General features: G+C 37.9%; 3 protein-coding genes across 5 annotated transcripts; 1 reads left to right on the top strand and 2 right to left on the bottom strand.

Moving 5' to 3' along the window:
• Nucleotides 1-8613: 8613 nt before the first annotated feature.
• On the bottom strand, nt 8614-14553 carry LOC141604996 (uncharacterized). Its single transcript, XM_074423615.1, has 6 exons — nt 14451-14553; nt 13856-13964; nt 13725-13764; nt 12785-13340; nt 9172-12095; nt 8614-9064 (listed from the first exon to the last, which is right to left on the bottom strand). The coding sequence occupies exons 1-4, from the start codon at nt 14483-14485 to the stop codon at nt 13210-13212; spliced, it is 315 nt and encodes a 104-aa protein (XP_074279716.1). The 5' UTR covers nt 14486-14553; the 3' UTR covers nt 8614-9064; nt 9172-12095; nt 12785-13209.
• On the top strand, nt 8708-12084 carry LOC141606994 (uncharacterized). Its single transcript, XM_074426373.1, has 2 exons — nt 8708-11408; nt 11705-12084. The coding sequence occupies exons 1-2, from the start codon at nt 8708-8710 to the stop codon at nt 12082-12084; spliced, it is 3081 nt and encodes a 1026-aa protein (XP_074282474.1).
• On the bottom strand, nt 14313-16509 carry LOC141604995 (uncharacterized). Of its 3 annotated transcripts, none has more exons than XM_074423614.1 (3): nt 16368-16509; nt 15744-16010; nt 14313-15211 (listed from the first exon to the last, which is right to left on the bottom strand). In XM_074423614.1, the coding sequence occupies exons 2-3, from the start codon at nt 15995-15997 to the stop codon at nt 14623-14625; spliced, it is 843 nt and encodes a 280-aa protein (XP_074279715.1). In that variant the 5' UTR covers nt 15998-16010; nt 16368-16509; the 3' UTR covers nt 14313-14622. The 3 variants fall into 3 exon arrangements, with proteins under 3 accessions (XP_074279715.1, XP_074279714.1, XP_074279713.1); XM_074423613.1 differs by having other exon boundaries at nt 15744-16037; nt 16368-16504; XM_074423612.1 differs by having other exon boundaries at nt 15744-16044; nt 16368-16502.
• Nucleotides 16510-17056: the final 547 nt, after the last annotated feature.

Below are 17056 nucleotides of genomic sequence, written 5' to 3'. Positions count from 1 at the left end.
AATATATAAAAAGAAAAGTGAAAAAGCAAATGGGGAGTGAAACTATGGGAACTGAAAATCAAAGCTCGAATTTCTCTTATAAAAACTTAGAATTTAAATCGAAAATACAAATTAAAAAAAATATGGACTAGTAGATATAATAAATCTCATTATTTGGAGATGGTATTATTAGGTTTGAATAAGACAAGAAAATGTAAATGTAAATAAATAATCTAAATTTACCATTAAGGTAAAAAGTTTGTACTAATCATGTATGCTAGGTGTCAGCACTACATAAGTGTTAAGTGTAAAATAAATAAGCTAGCAAAGTGTCTTAGGTGTAGTGCAAGGTGTAACACCAAGGTGTGCCAAGTGTATGTGGCATGCTTATCATGTAACCTCCTTGAGTAATATAAATAGAGAGGCTTGTGACCTTACAAACACAAGCTAAGTTGAAAAAAAAAAAAAAAAAAAAAAAAAAAAACACTTGACATCAAAAATTCTCTTAACTCTTATTCCTAATATAAGTTCTAGCTTTACAACTTCTTGTTCCACTCTTTATTCTTAGTATTATAACTTCGTATTATAACTTCGATCCTAATCAACCTCCTTTGTGGTTGTACTTACTATGTGTTCGTAAACTTGGTATCAGAGCCATGACAGTCTAAGCTTTGGCTCTTATCTTCCTAAGAAGTATTAAAGTATAATGAGTTATCCCCTCCATAGATACCCTAAGTATGAAGAAGTATGCTCTGTGGTTGTTACTCTGTGGATCTTCCACGTCAAAAAAATTCATACTAGGAGAAGTAAAGTATAGAGAATTAATTATGATGTTCTTAAAAGCTTGTACCTTGAGACAAAAGTTAAAACTATGTGCTGTCTCGGTTTAGTAATTTTAAGAACATCAAAACTGCTTCTTTATACCGCTATATCATATTAAAGAGGAGGAACACTCATTATAATTTAAAACTTTAAAGGAAAGATAAGAAATAAGGCATTCTGTTATGGTTTCTGGACTCATATAAAAAAATATGGAAAATACTTCAATATTTTAGCACATACATTTTCCTCTTCTGGCAAATCAAATGCTAATAAAGTAGATTATCTTTACAAAGTAGAATATGTAGATGAGAAAAGCAAAGTTCCTATTACTCAACTTCCCTTGTTAAATCCATACCGAGCATTTACAAAACCAAATTCCTCATTTCCAAAAGTAATCAAACAAGCACTTGGCCCACATAAAAATACAGTTAGAGAAATTGTTCTGGCCTCACAGTTAGAACAACATTTTGTTCCAGCTACAGAAGCAGAACAAATGATTCCTCTCCGACTTAATGAAGCTATGCTTCACTCCTGGAAAACAAGTGGTTACACCCACCTTCATGATGGAGCAGTACGTTTAGCACTAACTCTCCTTGGTAGGAAAAGTCTTCCTGTTGTGGCACGAATAGCCCTATTGGATACAAGGTACAAAGAATACAAACATGCTTATATTGCAACCATACAAACAACACTCAATGCAGGTACTGTATTTATTACCCTGTTTCCAAACTTTAATATAAATTCTCCAAAATCTTCAAATCCAGCTGCAAATAACTGGAACCCCACAAATTGGAAACACATATGCCGCAACTTTACACCATCAAATGACATATAGAGTCCAAAACCATGCAATGGATCTTAATATTCCAAGGGATACAAATGATGCTCTCTTTATTCAATTAGAATCACCACATAGCCCCTCTTGTATTCATATACCTAGACAAATTCTCAAAGATAAACTCATCAAACTGCTCCCAGAGTCCTGGATTACTCATTATGAAAGAATACATGATGTTAACACTTCTATACAATCCCTAGACTCCAAAATTACCAAAGAAAAGGATGGCACCATTGAGATCTTTTTCAAAAAAGAACCAAATGAAAAATCGTGTCCACCAATCTTCTGTACTGAAATAAATACTATCACTCCACTTTTCATTCCAATGAAACAAAATGAGAGTTACCTTAATATTCCTATACATTCCTTTAACTCTCTCGGAGATCCAGTATACGTATTTAAAGATGAGTCAGGACACAAATACTTTGATAACTGTGACTTTGAAAATTGCATAATGACAGACTCAGATGAAGATGACTATCCAAAGAAAAGAAACAAAAAAAAAAAAAAAAATCCTCACAACAAATCCTTAGGGAAAAATATATATCAGGGGATCCTAATGTTGGTCTCTTGGGAGAACCAACTGGAAAAACTTTTGAATACTATGTACAATATTCCAGACAAGAAAAACTTGACGATCCACAAAAAGAGATCCCTACCTCTTTCATGTTTGGCCCATCTTCTTCACAAGACATAAATTTTCCACCAACCGATTTTGAGGAAGAAAATTCAAAACATTCTTGAAAAATTAAAAATCCAGGCATCAAAAACCCTGATGGTTCCACAAGGCAAATAAGTGCTGCAGAAGCAACATTAAACTGGCAATCAGAAAATGCACGAGCCCAAAACAATCTATTGGAGCAACTGGATAAAAAAAGGTGACGGTCATGGATCTTGCAATAAAGGAGATACATCAAAAGATCTCTTCATTACACCAAGAACTCCTACGACTTGCAACGACCGTTTCCATAGCATCTCCAATTATTTCTAAAAAAGAGTCCAAATTAAAATACCTAAAAGCACAGTTATCCTCCTTACAAAATCCGTCAAAAACACCACCAAATATGCCCTGTGACATATTCACTCCATACCCAGTTTATACACCACCTTTTGAAAAACATCCACAACCCCTTTCTATACTACCTCCAGAATCAAATCATTTCGGAGCATCGTCTTTTCTTCCAACAAAAGTTTTGGAAGAAGGACATGTCACAAAAAAGAGGCAGTCAACATCAACTGATGAAGAAAAAACATCTACAGTAACCCAGACTGAACCTTCTACAACTCAAAATCCAAAAGACGCCTCACAATTCATGATGGAATACCATAATCCCATCTCTTCCTTTCTAACCAAAATAGCCAATCCCAAAATAAAGAAGCCTACGTCTCAATGTTCAGTAGACGAGGTTTTAATGCCAGAATTTATGATGGCTGAACCAACTCAAGTTGAAGAAGTCGTTGAGAGTGATACAGAGAATACTGAACAACCTGAAACTCAGACCGTGAAGGTAGTACAATGTGAGAAAAATATATAGATACACCAATTGGCAGGAACTATATCCCCTTTTGGTTGTTTAAAATATACCTCCATCACTTCTCTAAATTACACCAATTGTACTACCTTAACTTATCCTACAATGATTTTGAGGGAAGGGTTCCAACAAATTCAGTATTTGCAAATGCAAGTGCGTTCTTTGTTGTTGGCAATAACAGACTTTGTGGAGGAATTGAACAGCTGCATTTACCTAGATGCATTGAGAACCGAAGCATGAAAAGGATTAAGGTGATAATTCCAATCATCAGTGCACTTGTTGGGGTGGTGGCCATGGTGGCAGAGACCATAGGGCTCTACCTGATATATATAAAAAAAAAAAAGATACCTCTTTTATCAGGTTCGATGGTGGGAAATGTAACCATGAAAGTGTCTTACGACATGTTACTCAAAGCAACATCTGATTTTTCTTTAGAAAACCTAGTCGGGACAGGATCTTTTGGATCAGTGTTTAATGGGATTTTGGATGGAAAAATAGTTGCCGTTAAAGTTCTCAACTTGCAACACCGATTTGCATCTAAGAGTTTCATGGCAGAGTGCAACACGTTAAGGAATATCCGTCACCGGAATCTGATAGGCATCATAACAGCTTGTTCTAGTATTGACTTTCAGAGAAACGATTTTAGAGCTCTAGTATACGAGTACATGCCAAATGGAAGCCTAGACAAATGGTTACATGGAGTCGACAGAAACATGAGCCTTGCTCAAAGGGTGGATGTTGCGATTGATGTGGCCCATGCACTCAGTTATCTCCACCATGAGTGTGAAACTCCAATAGTGCATTGTGACTTGAAACCTAGCAACATATTGTTGGACAATGACATGGTCGCTCATGTTAGAGATTTTGGATTAGCAAGGTTTCTTACTCAACCTCGACATCCAAACCAAAGCAGTTCAATTGGAATCAAGGGAACTATTGGCTATGCTGCTCCAGGTAATAAAAGTGGGACTCCTAATTATAATTTGTCTGACAAACACCACGAAGTACTATTGCCAATATATCTACTACAAGCTAAATGTGTAAAGTCACTGAGATTGTACTACTACTATTGCGCTCCAGGTAATAATAGTGTGATTCCTAATTATAATCAAAGGCACTATAGGCTATGCTGCTTATAAATATAGTAAATGAGTGTTTTAAGGCTTTGTCTATGTATTAACTACTCACCAATTTTGTGGCTAAGCATTGAAATGGGGTTGACATATCAGAGAATGGGCTCGGAAGTGAGCCATCTACAGAAGGTGATGTCTACAGCTACGGCATATTGCTACTTGAGCTAATGACAGGAAAAAGTCCAACAGACAACATGTTCAATGAAGGCTACAACCTTCATAAGCATGGGGAAGCAGCATTACCTGACCAAGTCTTACAAATTGTAGACCCATCACTTGAAGAAGATAATCTCACTGAAGAAACCGAAGACCCAAGGGCAATCCAAGATGAGCTTCAACGAAGAGTGGAATGCGTTACTGCTGTGATCAGTGTCGGAGTATCGTGCTCAAATCATTTTCCACAGGAACGAATGAAAATAGTGGATGCTAGAAGCAGGCTTGAATCAGCAAGGGACGGCCTTCTGAATGCTAGAAATAGGCGTAATCAGGTAGTGTATATCATTAGACATATATATCATGAATAATGCTGAAAGTTTTAATTTGAATAGAAGTTCTGCTAAACATAACAATTATTTCTTTTTGTAGCGCTGATGGACTTACAGGGGAGTGACCGCCTAAAAGGTTGATTTTAATCAGGAAAAAAGCGTCATCCAAATAAATAGTTATGTACAGTACTTATCATGCTGTAATTATGAATTGTGTTTTTTCAAAACTAGTTGGTTTCACAAAATCATACTCAGTCCGCTCTGTTCATTTGTTTAGCTTCGATAAAATTTCCCTAACAAGGAATACAAAAAAAAAAAAGTAAACAAATAAATGAGACGGAGAGGAGTACTGCGAGTACTTTACTACTTATCATGTAGTTATGCATTGCAATGACAGTTACGATTTACAAAGGAGATTTTTCGCAGAGTAACATTCACCAAATCTAAAATTAATAAATAAATAAATAAAATTGCAGAATTTTTAGTCTTAAAATGAATAAAATTATAAAAAAAAAGAAAAAAGCGCACCTTCAATAATCTTCAATTTCAAACTTAGACGTTGGGATTCCAATTCCGAGTTTGATCTTCCTTCCATGGCTTTCTTCCTTTTTCCTTTGATTGCGTCAGCAATCGGCTTGTGTGAGTTTACCAGTGATATGTTCGAGAAATTAGTCTCAGTATAAACAAATATATCCATTTAAACTCTAAAGTGAAGAACGGGTCAAATATGGGCTTGTGTCATTTTTGGGTGGGTTATTAGATATTGCAAGATTTTTTTGGTGCTAAGATATTGCAAGATAATTGACTGTGTGGATAATAAACATTCGAGTCGGGTTAGTTCGGATTACGGGACAATCTCTATTTCTTAGTTCGGGTGTTGGGTTAGGTTATTCGAATCAGATCATTAATGTCAATTACATGAAACACCTAATAAATTCTTCAAATCTTCTTCTTCCCTTTTAGATGAGAACATATCGCCTTTCGTATACGGAAACTCCATATCGGATTTCCTCTCGACAGTCAATATCGGATTTTGCAACAATTTAACGGCACTAATTTTTTGCGAAAAGTGATATTTTCAATTAAAAAAAGAAAATACATTTAAATTAATATTTAGAGAAAATAAATGAAGTCCATAGATCCTAATGTCAATTTTGGTAGAACTTGAATATGTCTTGACAAATAAAGTTTTATGTTGAGCGAGCCTAAAAGTTTATAAAGCTCAAAAGGTTAAAGATCAAATTCAGCCCCGAAAGCACATAGCTCACGTTAAGAGTTGATTTTATCGGTTTTTTATTATCCAAGTACTAATGAACTATTTGAATGAAGGTTTATATTGGGCTTGTCTAAAATGATTATTGAGCATAAACGTTTTAAAAATAGAATCGGCTTTAAGAACAAATAGGAGTGAGCTTCGGCTTGAATATAATGGGTCAAGCTAGAAATTTAGTTAACAGAGCTTATAGCTTGATTTTATCGGTTTTTTTTATCATCCAATTACTAATGAAATGTTTGAATGAAGGTTTATATTGGGCTTGTCTAAAATGCTTATTGAGCATAAAAGTTTTAAAAATCAGAATCGGCTTTAAGAACATACACTCCAATGAACCAAACCCCGACTACACTAAATGAATCGTCAATTTCACTAAAACCACCAACATAGTTTACTATTCGAATCTCGTAAGCGGGGTTAGAAAGTCAGGGACCAAGCACAACAATGAATCCAGCAGTCCAGCACAGAACTGTTGTTCTACAATCACATCTTGTTCACCACATTATTGATAGCTACGGCCGTAACGGCAGCAGTAATGCAGAACTCCTTCAGTGCTACTAAAAATTTCCACATTGTCAAACTATTCTTATTCAATCAAGTAATCATAGGAAAACACATATATACACTAATACACCAAAAGTCCAAAAGTTTATCTACACCAACGAATATGTCTCCACTCCATCCATATCCCACCCATTGCCATCCCTAGCTACAGCCTACCGCCTTTATTTGCATGCAAGGAGAGCATTACCTCCCAAGTCCTACAAATTGTAGACCCATCACTCGAAGAAGATAATGTCATTGAAGAAGCAGAAGATACACAAGGTCATTTGTTTAACTTTTGTTTTGGTACAAAGACCAAGGAGAGGGCGAGGGGAGGGGGCAATTTCTGGATATTGTTATTAGATGACAAGTTGACAATAGGTTTTTTTGGATGACCAAATTAACTCTTCAAAGACATTTCCAATATAAAAAGGTAAACAAATGACGGGGACGGAAAAAGTCCAATATTACCAACTTAAAATGTTTCTGACATGGAAGTCTTTGTTTGAGTGGGGCACTGACCTCATTTTTCTTTCAAAAGAAGAATTATTACACTGATTGAACGAGGAAACCACTTAACCAGCAGCAAGAGTAAACTCTTTGTTTGAGTGGGGCACTAACCTCATTTCCTTAAGGAGAATCATTACACTCCGACGAAGCCACTTAATCAATCAAGTTATTCATTTTAGAACATAAAACTCTTCATAGTGTTACTCAAAATTCCACATTGTTAGGCAGAATCGCATAAGTAATTCATATTTCATATTAAACACAATTAATTAACCAAAAAAGTTTTCGGCACCAATGAAAACATCTAAATATGCCTAGAAAAATCTTGAGAGATTGCATTTTTTGTTGACTATAACTTAAAGAAGTAAATGAAATAGAAAGTCTTGGAAATAGAGTGCATCGACCTGACACGACCTTGGACTTTGATCAAATTTCTGTTAGCCCACTTCGACACTCTTAAACCTATCTTCAACAATTCACCACCATTACCACGATGTTATTCCAAACATTGTGCATACGTCACTAATGCACATAATATAAATTATCTGCACATTTTGGGATGTAACGTTCATTGACCTAAGATAGTCCTTAAATCCTCAAGTCAAGTGATAACAAGAAGTATAACCTCATACTGTGAATGAGTAATGAAGTAATGACGACTAATTAACTAGTCTAATTGAAATGCTTATAAAAAAAGAGACATCAAGTCGAAGAGCAACTCACACTTCAACAACTGCTAACAAGTTACAAAAATAAAACAGATAGGCCACCAAATTTCATTTCTACACTGAGAAAGAAACCAGCTTTACTTGTCATCTATGTTTTTGTTGTGCAAAATATAGCAGCAACTCAAGTCCAAGGTAGTGTCAAGTACCCGGGCAAATGAAGGTTTACTTGCCAGCTTTACTTCTATTTCGGTATTTAATGAAGGTTCATTAAAATTACCAGGTTCAAAATTGATAATTATCGAAAAACAGTCGATAATTATCTTCATATGCAGTTCTCGACGCAATTTTTTAGGCGGAAAAATTTTTAATAAGGAGATGACACGTGTACAGTTTAGTAGAAAGTGGTTCTTATATTATACTTTTATATAGATATAGATATATATTTTGCAAATTATATCACCTCACCTTATCTTACATAATATTCCACCCTTCCTCAAGACAAGACAAAACCTCAAAGATTTACAATTCACACGGATTTGGAAGACACCCAAGTAACCCAATATCTTTTACGCGTGCAACTGACTGACTGAGACAAATTACGACTTCATAAAGTTACAAATTTAGCCCAAAGTAGACGTTTTATGAACCAGAATGTCAATAATGGTAGCTAATAAACAGTCGTCACAGAACATTGACCAACTTAAATGAAGAGAGCTGACTTCTTTCAATGACTTGAGACTGGGTATTTTAATTACTGTAGATTTGTTTTATTTGACATACTTGACCGGTTTTAAGTCTAGAACGGATATTTACGTCTTAAACAAGGGTTTGGGTTAATTAAAATGCTTATAAAAAAGAGACATCAAGTTGAAGAGCAACTCAGCTCACACTTAAACAACTGCTCAGTGCTCACAAGTTACAAAAATGAAACAGATGCACCACCAAACCCATGATAATCCCTCAAATTTCGTTTCTTTACTGAGAAAGAAACCAGCTTTTCTTGTAGTCTTTGTTTTCCTGGTGCAAAATATTGCAGCAACTGAAACCCAGGGTAGTGTTAAGTACTCGGGCAACGAGACTGACCGAGTCGCATTGCTGGCAATCAAAAACCGGCTTGTAGATCATCCGAATGGGGTTTTAAGTTCATGGAACGACTCTATTCCGCACTGTAGTTGGGAGGGGATTACTTGTGGGCGCACACATAATCGAGTGACTGTATTGGATCTAAATTCAAAAGGATTGGCAGGAACCATATCCCCTTTCATAGGGAATCTGAGTTTCCTGAAAATCATTAAGCTTTATAATAATAGTTTATCTGGCGAAATCCCGAAACAAGTAAGCCATATATTAAGGCTAGAAGAACTTAGGATAAATAATAACACACTTACCGGTGAAATTCCAGCCAATATATCTCGTTGTCGCAGCCTCAGATATGTATCCTTAGCCTACAATAAGCTCAGGGGAAGACTCCCAGCAGGATTAAGTGCATTGTCGGAGCTACAAGACCTTCGTATGCGCCATAACTATCTAACAGGTCCTGTTTTCGACATCATACAGAACCTTACCTCCTTAGTTGTTGTATCTGCTGCAATGAACTCGTTTACCGGGACAATCCCAAGTAGCATTGGTAGGTTGCAAAACCTAACATTCTTTGCATTTGGAGCGAATAATCTCTCTGGCACAATTCCCACATCCCTTTTCAATATCTCATCCCTTCAAGTTCTTGATTTTCTTGAAAACCAAATGCACGGGGAACTCCCCGAGCATATGGGCTTCACCGTTCCTCAATTGTATTTTTTACACCTTGGAGATAACAACTTTTCAGGATCAATTCCAATCACGATACAAAACCTCACAGCACTTCAGCTTCTTGGACTTGAGAGTAATAGTTTTACTGGAACCTTTCCTCATGATTTTCGGTATTTTTATAACCTCTCTGAATTAACTATTGGGGGAAATTACCTAACAGGTGATATCAACTTCGTAAATACACTGGTTAACTGTAGCCAATTAACAATCCTACATTTTGGAAGCAATAACATTTCAGGAATATTACCCAAATCTGTAGCCAATCTCTCCACCTCATTGGAATGGTTCATCACCGAAGATACTCTGATAAGCGGAACAATTCCTGCAGGCATTACCAATCTTGCCAGCTTAGTTGATTTAGTTATGGATAACTGCAAATTAACAGGCTCTATTCCTCATGATATCGGGAAGCTTCAGTTTCTAGAAAACATTCATTTGTTTTCCAACAGACTGTCAGGTAAAATTCCAAACTCATTGGGAAATTTATCATTCTTGAGTAGTCTTGGTCTACAGAATAATATATTGGAAGGGAGCATACCTCCAAGCCTCGGAAATTGCAAAAGCTTGTTGTACATGAGCTTATCATACAACGAACTCAGTGGAACCTTAGGTAATGAGCTATTTGAAGGATCTGCTTCATTTGTTGAACTAGATTTGTCTTATAATCATTTGGAGGGCTCCCTACCTTTGGAAATGAGTAAACAAAATAACCTAGACAACTTAATACTGTCTAACAATAAGTTTTCAGGCGTCATTCCAGACGGTTTAGGTGACTGTGCTGACCTTCAGTACCTGTTCATGGCAGAAAATTCCTTCTACGGAAATATTCCTCCATCCTTCGCTTCTTTATCTAGCCTCCTAAAAATTGACCTTTCTCGAAACAATTTGTCTGGCCAAATTCCACCCTTCTTCTCAAGATTTCCCACATTATATTACCTAAACTTGTCATACAACGATTTTGAGGGAAGTGTTCCAACAAATTCCGTATTTGCAAATGGAAGTGCGTTTTTTGTTGCTGGCAATAGTAGGCTTTGTGGAGGGATTAAACAGCTGCATTTACCCAAGTGCATTCAGAATAAAAGCACAAAAAGGAAAAAAAGAGCAATGCCCCATGCCCTTAAGTTGATAATTCCCGTTGTCAGTGCACTTGTTGCGGTTTTGGCCATGGGAGCAGGGCTGTACCTGGCATGTATCAAAAAAAAGAAGACGCCTCTTTTACCAGGTTCAGTGATGGGGAATGCAATTATGAAGGTGTCTTACGACATGTTACTTAAAGCGACAGCTGGTTTTTCTTCAGATAACCAACTTGGGAAGGGGTCTTTTGGATCAGTGTTCAAAGGGATTTTGGATGGAAAGACGGTTGCTGTGAAAGTTCTCAACCTGGAACACCGTGGTGCATCAAAGAGTTTCATGTCAGAATGCAAAACATTAAGGAATGTGCGTCACCGGAATCTGGTAGGTATCATAACAGTTTGTTCCAGTATTGATTTTCAGGGAAATGATTTTAAAGCTCTAGTATATGAGTTCATGCCCAATGGGAGTCTAGACAGATGGTTACATGGGGTGCATCAAAACATGAGCCTTGCTCAAAGGGTTAATTTAGCGATTGATGTAGCCCATGCACTCAACTATCTTCACCATGAGTGTGAAACTCCAATAGTGCACTGCGACTTGAAACCAAGCAACATATTGCTAGATGATGACATGGTCACTCATGTTGGGGATTTTGGATTAGCAAAGTTTCTTACTCAACCTCGTCATCCAAATCAAAGTAGTACAATTGGGATCAAGGGAACCGTAGGCTATGCTGCTCCAGGTAATAATAGTGTGATTCCTAATTATAATTACTTAATTAGTCTGACGAAGACCATGAGATAATATAATCATACTTCAGTGCCGAAACTAAGTAATCCTCTGGACCTGATGCTAAAATGGTTGCTGGAATATGTTTTTTTCTTACCAAAATGTAGAGCGCTTCATACAAACACAAACACGGTTTGTGAGGTTGCCAAGCTAATATATATAGTCAATGAATGTTTTTACTCTTGCTTATCTATCTATCTATCTACTCCCTATTTATGTGTCTAAGCCTTGTCATGGGTCATATGTCAGAGTACGGGTTCGGAAGTGAGCCATCTACAGAGGGTGATGTTTACAGCTATGGTATATTGCTACTTGAGCTGATGACAGGAAAAGGTCCAACAGATGACATGTTTAAGGAAGGCTACAACCTTCATCTGCATGCAAGAGGAGCATTACCTGACCAAGTCCTACAAATTGTAGATCCATTACTTGAAAAAGACGATCTCACTGAAGAAGTCGATGACACGAGAGCAAATAAAGATGAGGTTCAACGAAGAGGGGAATGCATTGTTTCTGTGATTAATGTAGGGGTGTCGTGCTCCAACCATTTGCCACATGATCGAATGAAAATAACCGATGCCATAAGCAGACTTCAATCAGCAAGAGACAACCTGCCCAATGCTAGTTAAAGACAATCTTCCTGCAAGAGGTATATCATTAAACATATCATACTTATGAGTGAAAAAATATAACAGTTTCCTTTTGCTTAGAAAGTTCTGCTGACAGTAAACTAACTCTGCTTGTAACATTGACGATTGCAGATTCCCAAGGGGATGTGACTTTGAAAGCAGGCGCTCGACAACTGAAGTCCTAAGATAGAACTATAAATACTACAAACTGCCGTAGTTGAATGTAAACACAACTATTATGCTTTGTCAATTCGCTGTAAACTTGATTAATAACTTGTATGTACTATTGTACTATACTACTTTACAGGTAATTATGTTTTATAATTTAGTTTATCTCCTCTCCCTACAGTGATATCTTGTGTTTGTCAAGGTTCAAGGATTTCTAGCCCTATGTACAACATCCAATTGATATCGGTCTAGAAGAATATAAGAAAACTTCCTGAGACTGTAGGAATTGAAACCTTCCAAGGGATTGACTTGTATTATTCTAGGGGATTACTAATAATGATAAATACAGTAACTATACAGCATAAACAATACAAAGGGACACATAAATAGTGTCTAACACACCCCTGCAATCAAGGCAGGACGAATGCAAAGAATGGATCAAACTCTTAGAAGAATAGTGTAGCTGTGTAGGGAGGCTCTCCCAGAAAATATCAGCATATTGAAGAAACGAAATGACGAGGAAGACACAGACCTGGTCGAGTTGGTTTTCTTGTACAAAACGGATGTCTATTTCAATGTACTTGTTATGTTGATGTACATGATGCGCCGACAAGTGGACCGCACTCATATTATTGCAATAAACTAGAGTGGCGCTCATCACTGGATGACCGAGTTTGTGAACGAGTGCATGAAGCCAGCATGTTTTGGAAACAATGTGATATACAGACTCTGCATTTGGACGTGAAGAGCTATTCCGCCGACCAAGAAATGAGGTTATGCCCCAGATATACACAGTACCTTGATGTGGAGCGAAAGGTGTGGAGGCAACTGGCTTATTCAGCATTGGAGAATATGGCAAGTGAAGACAAAGGCGACTTATAGATTTGAGCATTTGAATGGTTGGTACGAGGATCATCAAAAGCGGCGTCAGATTCGCCATGTAGTTTAGTACAAGTGTCAAGGGAAGTAGGCACACGGATTACAATAGCCCATTTTCGCCATTCTCAAATTTCTGCCATATATTTGAACTGCCAGAAGCACTGGGGTAGTGCTGTTGTAGTTGTAGTTGAACTGCCAGAGAAAGAGCCCTGCCAAATTTGAAGTGACATAAACATGCTGAAAATAGTGAAGTTCACCCAAGTCGGTCATGACAAATTCTTTGCTACTAAGAGCGCTACTAATGGCGCAGAGGAGGGTGGGAGAGGAGGCACTGCGAGTTATGTCGTTGCAACAATAAGTACACAAGTCTCCATTCTCCATAGTTGTATGGATTAGGGTTCAGTCCGAATCTGTTCTGGGAAGGAGTCTGTTACTCTGTTAGTAATCTAGGTTGACATGGTGCTTTAAACTCGAAAGCAATACCATTTACGAACTCAAACCCGTTCCTCGAATACCGAACCATCAGTCATGTAACAGTGACCACACACAACAACAAAGCAAGTAACTGAGACAAGATTAGAAGCTCAAAGCACCTCGCAGCAAACCGTACTCAGGTCTTTCACTGTTGATATCCTGCAATCAAAGCAAGTCATTATAGTAGCCACTTCAGTTCAGCCATCCAAAAGATATTCTCTGTAGCTCATAAATGGCGAAGGTAACATACATGAGCAGCTGTATTCTCGTCAGCCATAATCCCTTTAAGCAGGTTTCTTTGAGTAAGAGTCCTCTGGTCTAAACCAGTGGCATGTAGCCTCCAAAGAATTGTCTTCACACTTCCAATCATGAAACACACATCATTAGCATACATAAACTTGTCATTATCAAAACTAAATACTCAACATATGCTAAGGTCAAATTGTTCTAGGGTTTGAACGTAGTATCCATCAAAATTCGACGCAAAATTCTCCTGAAAAAGTCGAAAGAGAGGCAACATTCTCCTGAAAAAGTCGAAAGAGAGGCATTGGAAAACATCAGCCTTCCCTGAATCACGAGTTCTTATCAAGTTATAATTGCTAAGTACTCTGAATAGAAAGAACTAAGCACCAGACGAGTCAATTCCAATTACAAGGATAAGGGCATAAGGCTCAATGCTATCAAGTACAATTAACAATAAAAAAATTGCCATCAAATTACCTTATGTTATAAATCTTGCAACAAATTAAGGAAACATACACCTATTGTCATTTCATCCTCCATCAACTCACATCACACGAATAACAGTCTACTATTAACGAAATACACCCCAAAACTAAAACTACCTTGAAGCAAAGAAGATGGTGAATCTCGGAGTCATAACTTTAGCGATCTTGAGAATTTTGACACTGACCTGTCTTCAGAGATGACCAATCGTCGGTTACTAGAATATGGTAAATATCGGTGTCAAGATTTTCCCAGCGCTCATTGTTCAATCCAGGTCACCAAACAACTTACCTATAATACAAATGGAATTGAGAAGTTTGTAAACCTCTTGTTTCTCTCATTTTGTTCATTTTCAGCTATTTCTTTAAGAGTAGTCCAAGATTTCTTTCTCCTTTTCGAGGTGCCACTGGCCTTTTCTATTATAGCGGAAGCTGAGCTAACCAAAGCATCATCACCTGATTTCTTATGTCCAGTTTTTTTCCTTTTCCTCTTACTATCCAACAATTTGACACCAGTTGTGGCTGTCAGACTTGCTGGACTGCCGACTAGGAAATCAATAGCACTACTTGCTGCTGGCAAGGGCGTTACATTTGCCTTGTCCATGGTGGCATTGCTTGTACTATTTCTCTCCATTATAATGCCCCTTTGTATTGCAGAGCTTACAGAACCATTTATTGAAGAGATGGCCCACGAAGGAGCTATTTCTTTCACATATCCTTTAGGGGTCCCGCGTTTTGAGTTACGATGGGAACAAAAATGGCAGGTGTAAACAGCATTATTCTGTGCAGAAACCATAACTTTGCTGCGTCTCTTCCTCTTCGCTTTATTCTTTTCAATCCGGATGGTGCAGTTGAAACCCGGTTGAAGAATTGTTTCACACCTGTACATTTAAGAAGGAACCCACATTAGTCAGGAAAAGAAATGATTTCTTCTAACTAGAGCCAAATCAAATTAACAGGACCACCAACATCACATCAACCAGTTCAAAGGTGCAGGGCAATATAATGGGACAATTGTTGAATGTAGATGACACCCCATGGATGCCCCCAGCAAAGGGAGCGATTTGGCGAGATCAGTGAGTTTGGAAATGTAAGTTCCCAAAATGCGCTTCTTTTTACCCTTGCTTCTTTGTCTCGTCTGCCCAAAGAAGCACATGTGGTACATAACGGGAAGCCGGTGCCACCGCGCTCACGGCCCAAGTGCCCAACTGCTCTGCCAGCAATAGTGGGGTGACGTACCATAGTCCGGGAAGGAGCGGGCAATGTGTGAGACCAAAATCCACAAACCTAAATGTGCACCTCAACAAATCAACCCTAAGCTGACTAGAGCCGGAATCCACAACGCAATTGAACAGAGAGTCATAGACATTAAAATATTAAAAGAACTGAGTAGAAGAAGAAAAAAGGAAAGACCTTTGGCAAGAGAAAAGAGAAGGATCAGGAGGAACTCCTAATGATTCGCCAAATTCAGCAAAAGAATGACCAAAGAAGGCACCCAAACTAGCTGCCTGCGCATTCTCAGTAGCCCAAACAGCCAAATTTTGAAGGTGCTTAAGTTTAAGCATGGATTTAGGATTGTGAGATTGTCGTTTTCCGCTAGCTTCTTCTCTAATTGACAAAGATGCACCAACCCCATTATTTTCTCCCTTCTTTCCTCGTTTCCCCATCTCGTACGCACCTCTGATATTTCAAAAAATATCAGCTTTGCTTTTTTCTGTCATTCAGGAATTTCATCAAACAGTTGGTGGGCACTCAGGCAACATATACAAAAGCTCGTCAAAATGTTCACTTTTTTTAACCTAGAACCAACCTATGTTACACCATTACTGCCAAGAAGCGACATTAAAAGCCGCTTCATTTTAGAACAGAGCACGACGACACAGGCAATTTCTCGGAACATGATTAAACAAGCAGAAGAGCAAAGAGATTACAGATTTAGGGTTTGGGAAAAATAGAAAATACGCAGCAATTACTCACTCCAATTGCACAAATACACTATCAATCTAACAAAAATAGAAAATAAGCAGCAATAATTACCTTGTTACTCCTATTTGAGAGAGAAGAACTGAAGCCAACCAGCAACCCAAGACTGAGATAGTGAGACGTGTGGTTTTTTTATCTCTTTTTTTTTAGGGGTAGGCAAATCCACTCCGGGGTTAAAATTTCGTAAAAACCCGTCAGAGGTTTGACTAGAGGTGGCAATCGGGTTACTTGGGTCGAATCAAAGCAGGTCGGGTCATATTGGATTCGGGTTGTGTCAAGTCAGTGACGGGTTCGGCTTCGGATTTTTAAGTGGTTTCTGTTGATAAAACAACTTCCTAGAGCTAGAGCTATACGACGAATCGGGTTACTCGGGTCGGATCAAAGCAGATCGGGCCATATTCGATTCGGGTTGTATCAGATTAGTGACGGGTTCGGGTTCGGGTTTCAAGTGGTTTATGTTGATAAAACGACTCCCTAGAGCTATACGACGAAGCTCTGCAACTTTGATGATTTCAAGTACATCAGTAGCTACTACGAGAGATTTACCAACGACCGGATACAGAGCCAATGTAGCGCTCACTAATTGATCCCTTATCCGATTTTTCCTCCAAGTTGTCAAACCCGTCAGGACCAACCATAATTGGGAATGTTAGGTCATCCGACGACCAAGGCCGCTCTCTGAAAGAAAGTAGTCCGGGATTTAGGGCATGTAGGCCTTCTTTATCAATCATCTCTATATGTGC

Source organism: Silene latifolia, chromosome 10 (assembly GCF_048544455.1).
Source record: "Silene latifolia isolate original U9 population chromosome 10, ASM4854445v1, whole genome shotgun sequence".
In the NCBI taxonomy this organism is placed as follows: Eukaryota; Viridiplantae; Streptophyta; class Magnoliopsida; order Caryophyllales; family Caryophyllaceae; genus Silene; species Silene latifolia.
The sequence above is the reverse complement of the archived record's forward strand: the minus strand, read 5'-3'. Positions and strand labels throughout refer to the sequence as shown.